The following is a 12,644-nucleotide window of genomic DNA, read 5'->3' on the forward strand; positions in this document are numbered from 1 at the left end:
GTGGCTGTATGGTACACCATATACGTAAATAAAGGTGATAAACACCTAAAACATTAATATGGAATCGCTTTCTACCTCATCATTAATAATAGATTTTGGTGTGTGTGTCAATATGTCGGACCAATTGTTAGCATTTGAGAGGTCAGGCACTGATGTTGGGCGAGAAGACCCGTATCTTGGGTCTTTGCAGGTCACTGGAATCCTCAACATTAAACTTCACATTGTGTTTTTATAGACCTTGCCTTGTGCACAGGTTCCATTTGCTGGTATTAGGAAAGGGCCTATGTCAAACTGTTGGTGTAGAAGTGAAAGCATATAATGTAATGTACAGTAGTATGACTGGTTTTATACAGCTGACTGGGCTAGACTAAGTAAGTAGGTGCATCTACTCACGTTTGGCCATTTCAGAAGCACGTATTCAAGTGCTCCACCTTGTGTCTTAAAGTCAGCACTGCACCAGCATTATACTGTACAATCACATGTATAAACAGTACATACTGTATACAATATACACTGATCAGCCATAACATTAGAACCACCTTGTTTCTACACTCACTGTCCATTTTATCAGCTCCACTTACCATATAGAACCACTTTGTAGTTCTACAATTACTGACTGTAGTCCATCTGTTTCTCTACATACTTTTTTAGCCTGCTTTCACCCTGTTCTTCAATGGTCAGGACCCTCCCAGGAACAGTACATAACAGGTATTATTTGGGTGGTGGATCATTCTCAGGACTGCAGTGAAACTGACATGGGGGTGGTGTGTTAGTGTGCGTTGTGCTAGTATGAGTGGATCAGACACCAGCAGTGCTGCTGGAGTTTTTAAATTTCGTGTCCACTCACTGGCCACTCTATTAGACACTCCTACCTAGTTGGTCCACCTCCTACCTAGTTGGTAATCTTTGAGACCTTCATCGGTGGTCACAGGACGCTTGGCTGGATATTTTTGGTTGGAGGACTATTCTCAGTCCAGCAGTGACAGTGAGGTGTTTAAAAACTCCATCAGCATTGCTGTGTCTGATCCAGTCATACCAGCACAACACACACTAACAAACCAGCACCATGTCAGTGTCACTGCAGTGCTGAGAATGATCCACCACCCAAATAATACCTGTTATGTACTGTTCCTGGGAGAGTCCTGACCATTGAAGAACAGGGTGAAAGCAGGTTAACAAAGCATGCAAAGTAATAGATGGACTACAGTCAGTAATTGTTTAACTACAAAGTGCTTCTATATGGTAAGTGAAGCTGATAAAATGAACATGAACATGAGTGTAGAAACAAGGAGGTGGTTTTAATGTTATGGCTGTTACATACACACATACTACATTGACTATAGTGGGTAAATTTTTCGTGCCCATAGAGGGCTAGCTTAAAAGTACCCTGTAAAAAGTCCATAGAACAGTGGTCGTTTGGTTGATAGGAACACCCAGTGGGTTACACTGTCCAGTCAAGTGAGCTTTACATTGCTATGGACTTGGAGGCTGCAGTTCGAGAATAAAGCCCATGCTTCAGAACTGCTAACTTTAAGCTTCAGTGAAGTCTGTTTTTCTAAGCCTATGGCAAAATGAAGCTTGCTCATTTAGGGACAGTGTGACCCATTCTTATAGCACAATGCAAATATTTGGGGTTACTTTTCCAACTCGGCTAAATACCACTGTTCAATGTACGTTTCACTGGGTGCTGTCAAACTATTCATATATACTTGGGCACAAAAAAGTCGCCAGATATATATATACAGTGTATCACAAAAGTGAGTACACCCCTCACATTTCTGCAAATATTTTATTATATCTTTTCATGGGACAACACTATAGACATGAAACTTGGATATAACTTAGAGTAGTCAGTGTACAGCTTGTATAGCAGTGTAGATTTACTGTCTTCTGAAAATAACTCAACACACAGCCATTAATGTCTAAATAGCTGCAACATAAGTGAGTACACCCCACAGTGAACATGTCCAAATTGTGCCCAAATGTGTCGTTGTCCCTCCCTGGTGTCATGTGTCAAGGTCCCAGGTGTAAATGGGGAGCAGGGCTGTTAAATTTGGTGTTTTGGTACAATTCTCTCATACTGGCCACTGGATATTCAACATGGCACCTCATGGCAAAGAACTCTCTGAGGATGTGAGAAATAGAATTGTTGCTCTCCACAAAGATGGCCTGGGCTATAAGAAGATTGCTAACACCCTGAAACTGAGCTACAGCATGGTGGCCAAGGTCATACAGCGGTTTTCCAGGACAGGTTCCACTCGGAACAGGCTTCGCCAGGGTCGACCAAAGAAGTTGAGTCCACGTGTTCGGCGTCATATCCAGAGGTTGGCTTTAAAAAATAGACACATGAGTGCTGCCAGCATTGCTGCAGAGGTTGAAGACGTGGGAGGTCAGCCTGTCAGTGCTCAGACCATACGCCGCACACTGCATCAACTCGGTCTGCATGGTCGTCATCCCAGAAGGAAGCTGACGCACAAGAAAGCCAGCAAACAGTTTGCTGAAGACAAGCAGTCCAAGAACATGGATTACTGGAATGCCCTGTGGTCTGACGAGACCAAGATAAACTTGTTTGGCTCAGATGGTGTCCAGCATGTGTGGCGGCGCCCTGGTGAGAAGTAGCAAGACAACTGTATCTTGCCTACAGTCAAGCATGGTGGTGGTAGCATCATGGTCTTGGGCTGCATGAGTGTTGCTGGCACTGGGGAGCTGCAGTTCATTGAGGGAAACATGAATTCCAACATGTACTGTGACATTCTGAAACAGAGCATGATCCCCTCCCTTCGAAAACTGGGCCTCATGGCAGTTTTCCAACAGGATAACGACCCCAAACACAACCTCCAAGATGACAACTGCCTTGCTGAGGAAGCTGAAGGTAAAGGTGATGGACTAAACCCAATTGAGCACCTGTGGCGCATCCTCAAGTTGAAGGTGGAGGAGTTCAAGGTGTCTAACATCCACCAGCTCCGTGATGTCATCATGGAGGAGTGGAAGAGGATTCCAGTAGCAACCTGTGCAGCTCTGGTGAATTCCATGCCCAGGAGGGTTAAGGCAGTGCTGGATAATAATGGTGGTCACACAAAATATTGACACTTTGGGCACAATTTGGACATGTTCACTGTGGGGTGTACTCACTTATGTTGCCAGCCATTTAGACATTAATGGCTGTGTGTTGAGTTATTTTCAGAAGACAGTAAATCTACACTGCTATACAAGTTGTACACTGACTACTCTAAGTTATATCCAAGTTTCATGTCTATAGTGTTGTCCCATGAAAAGATATAATGAAATATTTGCAGAAATGTGAGGGGTGTACTCACTTTTGTGATACACTGTATATATATATATATGATGCAGGGTTAAATGATGATCCTGAGCAGAAAACTTTCAACACTGGCATTCATGACCAGTGCATTCATATGTTACTAAATAATAGTTTTGTTTGATGTTTTCCGTGTGTGTTTTACCTCTGACTCTCTTTAACTCTTCTCTTTTCCTCTAAATGACGATGTGCCTCCAGTCTTGACTCCGGAGTAAAATCACACGGCTTTTCCCAAAATTCCTTCTCCGAGTGAGGGCTTGAATTCTGGTTCTTCTGAGACTCAGAATCAGGGTCCTGGTTTGTGTTTTCCTTGTTTTCCTGAAAGACTGAACTAAAAATTACAGAAAAAAGTAATCAGGTCTTTCACCATCTACAGTACATAATACAATAAACGATCAATGATCATGAGCTTGTTGGACATCCTATTGACAAAACAAATGGTATTACAATAGAGTGACCTCTATGTGATCGTTTTAGTCATAACAACAGCCACTCTTCTGAGAACATTCTCACAAGACCTTGAAGTATGTCTGTGGGGAATTTGTGCCCATTCATTCTAACGAGCATGCGTATGTCTGGGCACTGAAAGCCTCAGTTCATTTCAAAGCTGTTCAGTGGGGCTGAGGTCAGGAAGCTTTTCATGTCTCTAAAAGTGGAAAGGGCCTTCCCTAAACTGTTGCTGCAAAGCATGAAACATATAATTTCCTTTATATAATTGATTTATTACACCTGTTAGCAACTGTTGTGGTAGAGACACGTGAATTCAGGTGTACATAACATATTTTTCGAATTTTAGAATTCCAGAATCTTTTCACAATATTATGTACGGTAGATGGTGAAAGACTTAAATTGTTCTCAATCTTGCATTTAGGTTTTTGATTGGCAATTCTATTACAGAACTTGCATCTTTGCTTGCAAAGACTGAGCCTTTGGCGGATTCTCCTTTTTTTGATTGGTCTCCGGCTAATTACCCACAGCTGCACCTCGTCTGAGGTAATAAACTCATGGGATTTAAGAAGGCAGCTTGGGAACATTCTTTGGAGATTGTTTTGCTAATGTTGGTTTGGTGATTGTCATCTCTTGCTTTTGCTCCTGCTCAGAAGTTTTGTTTAGTCCTGTTCTTGTCTTGTGGTAGTTTAGTTCATGTTTAGCTTTAGCTTTAGCATTGTTTATGTATGTTTAAATTAGGCATAGCCGTTAGTGTAGCATTTAGCATTTAGATGAATACTTTTTCATGGCACTGTATGTTTCCGGTTGTGTGCAAACAGGGCCAAACTCACCAGTTGCTTGAAAGATCTGTGAGGTCTTCATCCTGTAGGTTGCTGAATGAGGTCTCATTTAGCCCTTGTATCTTCTGCTTTTCTCTCTTTTCCACATATTCAGCCTCTTGCTTTGAAACACTCTTCCTCACGTCGTCTTCATTCTGCATTGCCTTTATCCGTTCTGCCCATCCTATCGCCGTGCCGTCCAACCACTGCAAAGCATAAAAGGTTGTCATCCAACTGCACAACAAATAAATGCCCCAAAATCTCTTCATTAAAAACAATTTGCTGTTTTTAGACACTAAATGGGCAAAAGTATGTGGATATCTGACCATGACCTTGGATATCCCATTCCAAAACCATGGGCATTTATATAGGGTTGGTCCCCTTTACCAATCTACTGCTTCTATGGGAATTCGTGCCTATTTAGACAGAAGACAATTTGAAGACAAGCCTCTGATGTCCCAATTTGGTACAGAGGGGCTATGATCAGGGCTCTGTGCATGCCACACCAATAAGCAGTTAGCAATAAGTGAAGAGCCACTGCAGGTCCTCCAAAAGACACAAAACATCCGCAGCCCGCAACGGAGAAACTGGATAGAAAATGAATAGCGTAGAAATAAAACCTGGTTCTCATAATATGACAGTCTGTGACAACCTAGCTCTCAGAAATAAAAAAAGAAAGGCAATTCAGATCAATGCAGCATCGCCAATGCACAAGTGGCACCCCAGCCCACCAATGGGTGCAGCCTGTGGAGTGTGAAGCCTGCTCTGGAAAGGGGCTATCACCCTTTGAGGAAGCTCACCAGGGCAGTTCCCAGAGAAAAAACAAAAGCGTGCTAGCCTCATGTCCGAGGAGAAAACAAGACCGGACTAAACCCAGCATTTTCAAAAGAAAAACAAAGCTGGCAAATCTGTGAGGAAGAAACTGTAATAAATAGAAACACTTCCACCTGGAGCGAACGTTGTGTTAATGTTCTGTTTTGTCTGTCAGCTAGTTATTTCTACCATTGTTTTCACTAAAAGAAATGATGTACATAATAATTTGTCACTGTACGGTACCTGAAGCTGAGGCAGGCAGTTCACCACGTACTGTCTGTACCCCTGAAACTCAGCGCAGGGATTGCCCACTAGGAAAAGCTCCTTCAGGTGCACATTCTGCTTTAGATTCTTCACGCTGCTCAATCGACCCACAAAATTCACAGTCAGGTCCAGCTTCTGAAGACTTTCACAACCTATATACATAGCATCGGGGAATAAAATGGTAATTAAACAAGACTGGGTTATTGCAAACAGTCTAAAGTTTGTATATTTGGCTAATAAATTTAATTTGCAATGGGGGTACACACTTTTGACTGCAACTGTAGTGGGTCATGAAGCAAAATATCCAAATCCTGTTTGTAAAACAATTACCGTTACACACAGATTCACAAGTGCAGGGTTTAAACTGTAGTCTGTATGTAGTCTATAAACAAAACTGGCATATGAGCACTGAGGGTGGGTAAAGCTGAGTTTGAATTCAGTTCTCTGTGAATGAGAAAGATCTTTAAGCATGAGAGGTTGACCTTTCCCATGTATTTTACCCAATCTAATCATTGCTAATTCCCCTATTAGAAGTCTCTCGTCGCTTGTACCTGCCCTGATATGGCCAAGGAGAGCTGTGACTATCACATGCCCCCTACGACACACACATAGTTGCCGGCCACTGGGTGCATCTTGTTATCTTTTTCATCTGCCAGTGATGGAGTCTTACAGATAGCTGTACTACGTATGGGAAGATAGGCGCCCAAAGCAGACAGCAGAGGTCCTTATTGTACAGAGGCAATTTCCCTTCTTCCCACAGGCACAGCCAACTGCCTAGTTAGAGTTTTAGGTTAATTGGTCAATATTTACCACCGATTCTTACACTTACTCAACAAGAACTCAACCAATCAATGGAATTGAGGGATTTTACCTTCCAAATTTTCAATCACTTCAATATTGTTCAGTGCAAGATTCAGATACTCCAACTTCTTCAGTCTGCCAACATTCTCTAGAGAAACACACAGCTCAATCAAAACACTGAAGCAGCCAGTAATTCCATCATTAATCTAAAACACTGCATAATAACAGCAACATAAAATTAGCTCACTAGGACTGATATAGCTAGGATAGTCTGTACCTATTTTAGAGATGAGGTTGTTTTGTAGATAGAGGATTTTCAGGTCTCTGCACCACTTGTCAATGTGCTCTATTTGTTCGATGTCCTGCTGATGGAGTGAAACCTCCTCCAGAGAGAAGATCTCACAGTTGTTGTGCTCAGCACGACGCCGTATAAGATCATCAGTAACTGGTTGAGAACAGTTTAGGTTATTTATTATGAACTGTCATGCAGCTTTAGGCTTTCTTGGAAATACATGAAAAAATTAAATCAAAGAAGTAAAACAGTCTAACTGTAGAACAACAATGTAGAACAGCAACTTCTTAATGTAGGTCACCAAAATCCTACCCTCCACACTCTCCCATCAGGGGATGCACCTGACAGCAGGAGTGCACATTTCAGCATGACACCACTGCTGGGTAACAAACAGTGCTATTTCATACTAAGGAGGTGATGAATTTTGGCTCAGTCTAATCTCAATCTCATCAGAGGACTTTCACTGAAAGGCACTGAGCAGTAGGACTGCTTTTTTGCCCATTTTCTCCCTCCCAATTTAATCAGTGGCAATTCCCATACTGCAATTTGTTTGCCGTTTGCATCACCCTTATAGTGGCCGAGAAGAACGTTTTACTGGGGACCTGGGTTTGATCCTTGTTATCTGATTACTGTCTGTGAGGAGTTTCATATGCTCTCATTAAGTCTCTCCTACTGTTTCCAAAAATAAGCAAAAGGTGGATTGGTAAATATATCTGAAATGCACTTGGGTGTGGTAAGATGACTGAGTGGTGAATGTGTGTCGACATATGTATGATAGACTGGCACCCTATTTAGGGTGTGTTCTCACCCTGCGCCAGGTGTAATTATCTTACTATAATACATCTTGATAGATGTATATCTTATCATGCACTATAGGTAGCACATCTTGATAGATGTATATCTTATCATGCACTATAGGTAGCACATCTTGATAGATGTATATCTTATCATGCACTATAGGTAGCACATCTTGATAGATGTACTGTATATCTTATCATGCACTATAGGTAGCACATCTTGATAGATGTATATCTTATCATGCACTATAGGTAGCACATCTTGATAGATGTATATCTTATCATGCACTATAGGTAGCACATCTTGATAGATGTATATCTTATCATGCACTATAGGTAGCACATCTTGATAGATGTATATCTTATCATGCACTATAGGTAGCACATCTTGATAGATGTATATCTTATCATGCACTATAGGTAGCACATCTTGATAGATGTATATCTTATCATGCACTATAGGTAGCACATCTTGATAGATGTATATCTTATCATGCACTATAGGTAGCACATCTTGATAGATGTATATCTTATCATGCACTATAGGTAGCACATCTTGATAGATGTATATCTTATCATGCACTATAGGTAGCACATCTTGATAGATGTATATCTTATCATGCACTATAGGTAGCACATCTTGATAGATGTATATCTTATCATGCACTATAGGTAGCACATCTTGATAGATGTATATCTTATCATGCACTATAGGTAGCACATCTTGATAGATGTACTGTATATCTTATCATGCACTATAGGTAGCACATCTTGATAGATGTATATCTTATCATGCACTATAGGTAGCACATCTTGATAGATGTATATCTTATCATGCACTATAGGTAGCACATCTTGATAGATGTATATCTTATCATGCACTATAGGTAGCACATCTTGATAGATGTATATCTTATCATGCACTATAGGTAGCACATCTTGATAGATGTATATCTTATCATGCACTATAGGTAGCACATCTTGATACAGTGTATCACAAAAGTGAGTACACCCCTCACATTTCTGCAAATATTTCATTATATCTTTTCATGGGACAACACTATAGACATGAAACTTGGATATAACTTAGAGTAGTCAGTGTACAGCTTGTATAGCAGTGTAGATTTACTGTCTTCTGAAAATAACTCAACACACAGCCATTAATGTCTAAATAGCTGGCAACATAAGTGAGTACACCCCACAGTGAACATGTCCAAATTGTGCCCAAATGTGTCGTTGTCCTTCCCTGGTGTCATGTGTCAAGGTCCCAGGTGTAAATGGGGAGCAGGGCTGTTAAATTTGGTGTTTTGGGTACAATTCTCTCATACTGGCCACTGGATATTCAACATGGCACCTCATGGCAAAGAACTCTCTGAGGATGTGAGAAATAGAATTGTTGCTCTCCACAAAGATGGCCTGGGCTATAAGAAGATTGCTAACACCCTGAAACTGAGCTACAGCATGGTGGCCAAGGTCATACAGCGGTTTTCCAGGACAGGTTCCACTCGGAACAGGCTTCGCCAGGGTCGACCAAAGAAGTTGAGTCCACGTGTTCGGCGTCATATCCAGAGGTTGGCTTTAAAAAATAGACACATGAGTGCTGCCAGCATTGCTGCAGAGGTTGAAGACGTGGGAGGTCAGCCTGTCAGTGCTCAGACCATACGCCGCACACTGCATCAACTCGGTCTGCATGGTCGTCATCCCAGAAGGAAGCTGACGCACAAGAAAGCCCGCAAACAGTTTGCTGAAGTCAAGCAGTCCAAGAACATGGATTACTGGAATGCCCTGTGGTCTGACGAGACCAAGATAAACTCGTTTGGCTCAGATGGTGTCCAGCATGTGTGGCGGCGCCCTGGTGAGAAGTACCAAGACAACTGTATCTTGCCTACAGTCAAGCATGGTGGTGGTAGCATCATGGTCTTGGGCTGCATGAGTGTTGCTGGCACTGGGGAGCTGCAGTTCATTGAGGGAAACATGAATTCCAACATGTACTGTGACATTCTGAAACAGAGCATGATCCCCTCCCTTCGAAAACAGGGCCTCATGGCAGTTTTCCAACAGGATAACGACCCCAAACACAACCTCCAAGATGACATCTGCCTTGCTGAGGAAGCTGAAGGTAAAGGTGATGGACTAAACCCAATTGAGCACCTGTGGCGCATCCTCAAGTGGAAGGTGGAGGAGGAGTTCAAGGTGTCTAACATCCACCAGCTCCGTGATGTCATCATGGAGGAGTGGAAGAGGATTCCAGTAGCAACCCGTGCAGCTCTGGTGAATTCCATACCCAGGAGGGTTAAGGCAGTGCTAGATAATAATGGTGGTCACACAAAATATTGACACTTTGGGCACAATTTGGACATGTTCACTGTGGGGTGTACTCACTTATGTTGCCAGCTATTTAGACATTAATGGCTGTGTGTTGAGTTATTTTCAGAATACAGTAAATCTATACTGCTATACAAGTTGTACACTGACTACTCTAAGTTATATCCAAGTTTTATTTCTATAGTGTTGTCCCATGAAAAGATATAATAAAATATTTGCAGAAATGTGAGGGGTGTACTCACTTTTGTGATACACTGTAGATGTAAATCTTATCATGCACTATAGGTAGCACATCTTAATAGATGTGAAGAATCGTATTATACAATAGAGGTAGAACATTTTGATAGATGTATATCTTATGCACTATAGGTAGCACATTTCGATAGATCTATATCTTAACTTATTATAGCACAAAATTATACGGGTTTCACGAGTCGAAACAGATGTGCGCATGCTCGGTAGCACGTCTCGATGGGTTGAATAAATCAACAGACCACCTGACCCACCATGACCCTGACCCGGTCAAACTGGAAGGTGAAAACAGATAATAATGAATAAACAAATAAACAACAAAGGCCTGAAGTGACAAGTAAAGCTAAATTAGCAAAAAAAAATCTTAATGCTACCTCTCCTCTTACTAGCTAGGTAGTTAGCAACCCGCAAAGTGTAATTTAGGTATCTCGGCGTTGAACATTATACATAAGCACATAATAAATTCTTAATTTTAAATTATGAACGGTCTGTACAGGTACTATTAGGGTGTATTTAATTTCAATATGGATGTGTAGTCATGTGTAACCTTAACAGAAATGAAAAAGCACTTACTTCGGACCATGTTGAAGTTCGGGACGCGTTGCTATAGTAACAGACCAAACGGAAGGAGGAGCCTTCTGCAAGCTGAGGTAACGGGCTGTAGTGTCCTAAACTGCATTGTTTTCACTATTGAAGTGCACTAATAAGGACACTTCATGCTTAGTATTGAGTGGGATCCCTACAGTATTATAATAATAATAATAATAATAATAATAATGATAAAAAAAATACAATACAATAATAACTAAAATAATTATAATAATTCAATATAATAACAATATAATACAATAATCTACAAATAATAATAATAATAATAATAAAGTAATAATAATAATATTTTTATTAGTAGTATTAATAATAACAATTATTATCATTATTCTTTATTATTTTTATTATTATTATTAGTGGATGTAGTCGTAATAGTAGTGGTACCAGAAGCAGTGGTAGTAGCAGCAGCAGTGGTAGTAGTTGTAGTAGTAGTAGTAGTAGTACCAGTAGTAATAGTACTGGTACCAACAGTAGCAAAAGTAGTAATAGTACTAGTTGTAGTAGGTTTAGTACCAGCAGAAGTACTTGCTGCAGTGGTGGTACCAGCAGTAACAATATTAGTAGTAGTGGTATTAGCAGCAGTAATTGTAGCAAAAGCATTCGCTGCAGTGGTAGTAGTACCAGCAGTATTAGGAGCTGCATAAGTGGTAGTACCAGCAGTCATAGTACCAGCAGTTTATTTGTTTGTTTATTAGAATTTTAACGTCATGTTTTACACACTTTGGTTACATTCATGACAGAAACAGTAGTTATTCGATACACCAGATTCATCAGTTCACAAGTTTAATGTCACACACAGTCATGGACAATTTTGTATCTCCAAATGTGTGACTTTCATGTTTTTGGACTGTGGGAGGAAACCGGAGCCCCTGGAGAAAACCCACGCAGACACAGGAAGAACATGCAAATTCCTCACAGAAAGGACTAGTACCAGCAGTTATAGTTGCTGCAGTGGTGGTAGTACCAGCAGTAGTATCACCAGTATAATAACAGCAGTTGCAGCAACAGCTGTAATAACAAAAGTAATTGTTCTTTTTACCTATTAATTTTTGTTTGACACATTTGTTTACAACACTTGCTTTGTTATACAGTAGACCCTTGAGTTACGAATAGTTTACTATAAGAACATTTTGGGTTACGAACAATTTTTTTCAACTTAACGTACGAAAAAAATTCGGATTATGAACCGAAATTCGCGAAACACGTGATGTCACGAACAAGTCGACTCTGGCCGTCTCTCTCTCTATATACAGTGAGCAAACATTCGGACAGCAGGCGGTGGTTTTCCGGTGTTTTCTTTATATTTTGTAAAATTCAGTATTAAAATGGCCCCAAAGAAGCTGCAGAGAAAGCCTAGTGTTGAAAAATGTAAAAATCTATTACATTTGTTGTTGTATAATTACTCCTGCCAGTAGCTGTCACTGTGTATCAGACAGAGGGGACAGTGAGTGAGAGAGAAGAAGGAATTCGGCTCAGTAAAGTATTCTTTCTTTTGTGCAATTACACCTACAAAATACAACACTATTGAAATAAAGAAGGAAATAATAGAGAAATATGAGAGTTATTGTTGTTTCTGGTAGATACATTTTATAAAAAAGAAGGAAACGTATTATGGTGTATGGTACTGTACTGAAATGTGATGTGTGTTTTTATGTACTGTACAGTACTACTGTGTATTGTTGTTTATTATTGTTTATTACAGTAATGTCTATTCTATAATGTAGGATTTAAGGGAAAATATTCTTGTATTTATAACAAAAAAGACCATTTAAGACATTAGAGAGGTTAGGTAAGGGGGTGGTTTGGGGGGTCTGGCACGGATTAATTCTATTTACATTATTTCTTATGGGAAAAAGAGGTTTATGGGGAAAAATAGGTTTAACTAACGTACATTTTGACAGCCC

The 12,644-nt window shown here is 40.5% G+C and overlaps 1 protein-coding gene across 1 annotated transcript in view; it reads right to left on the minus strand.

Annotated features, from left to right (window-relative positions):
* The window catches only part of dnaaf11 (dynein axonemal assembly factor 11), a 31,883-nt gene extending 21,163 nt beyond the window's left edge, over positions 1–10,720 (minus strand). The window contains exons 1-6 of the mRNA XM_062987716.1: positions 10,705–10,720; positions 6,743–6,910; positions 6,536–6,613; positions 5,644–5,816; positions 4,600–4,793; positions 3,465–3,650 (exon numbers count right to left, since the gene is read on the minus strand). Of these exons, the coding sequence (XP_062843786.1) occupies positions 3,465–3,650; positions 4,600–4,793; positions 5,644–5,816; positions 6,536–6,613; positions 6,743–6,910; positions 10,705–10,714 (809 nt within the window). The 5' untranslated portion in view covers positions 10,715–10,720. The remainder of the gene's footprint in view (positions 1–3,464; positions 3,651–4,599; positions 4,794–5,643; positions 5,817–6,535; positions 6,614–6,742; positions 6,911–10,704) is intronic.
* Positions 10,721–12,644: the final 1,924 nt, after the last annotated feature.

This window comes from Trichomycterus rosablanca, chromosome 25, assembly GCF_030014385.1.
Source record: "Trichomycterus rosablanca isolate fTriRos1 chromosome 25, fTriRos1.hap1, whole genome shotgun sequence".
Classification (NCBI taxonomy): Eukaryota; Metazoa; Chordata; class Actinopteri; order Siluriformes; family Trichomycteridae; genus Trichomycterus; species Trichomycterus rosablanca.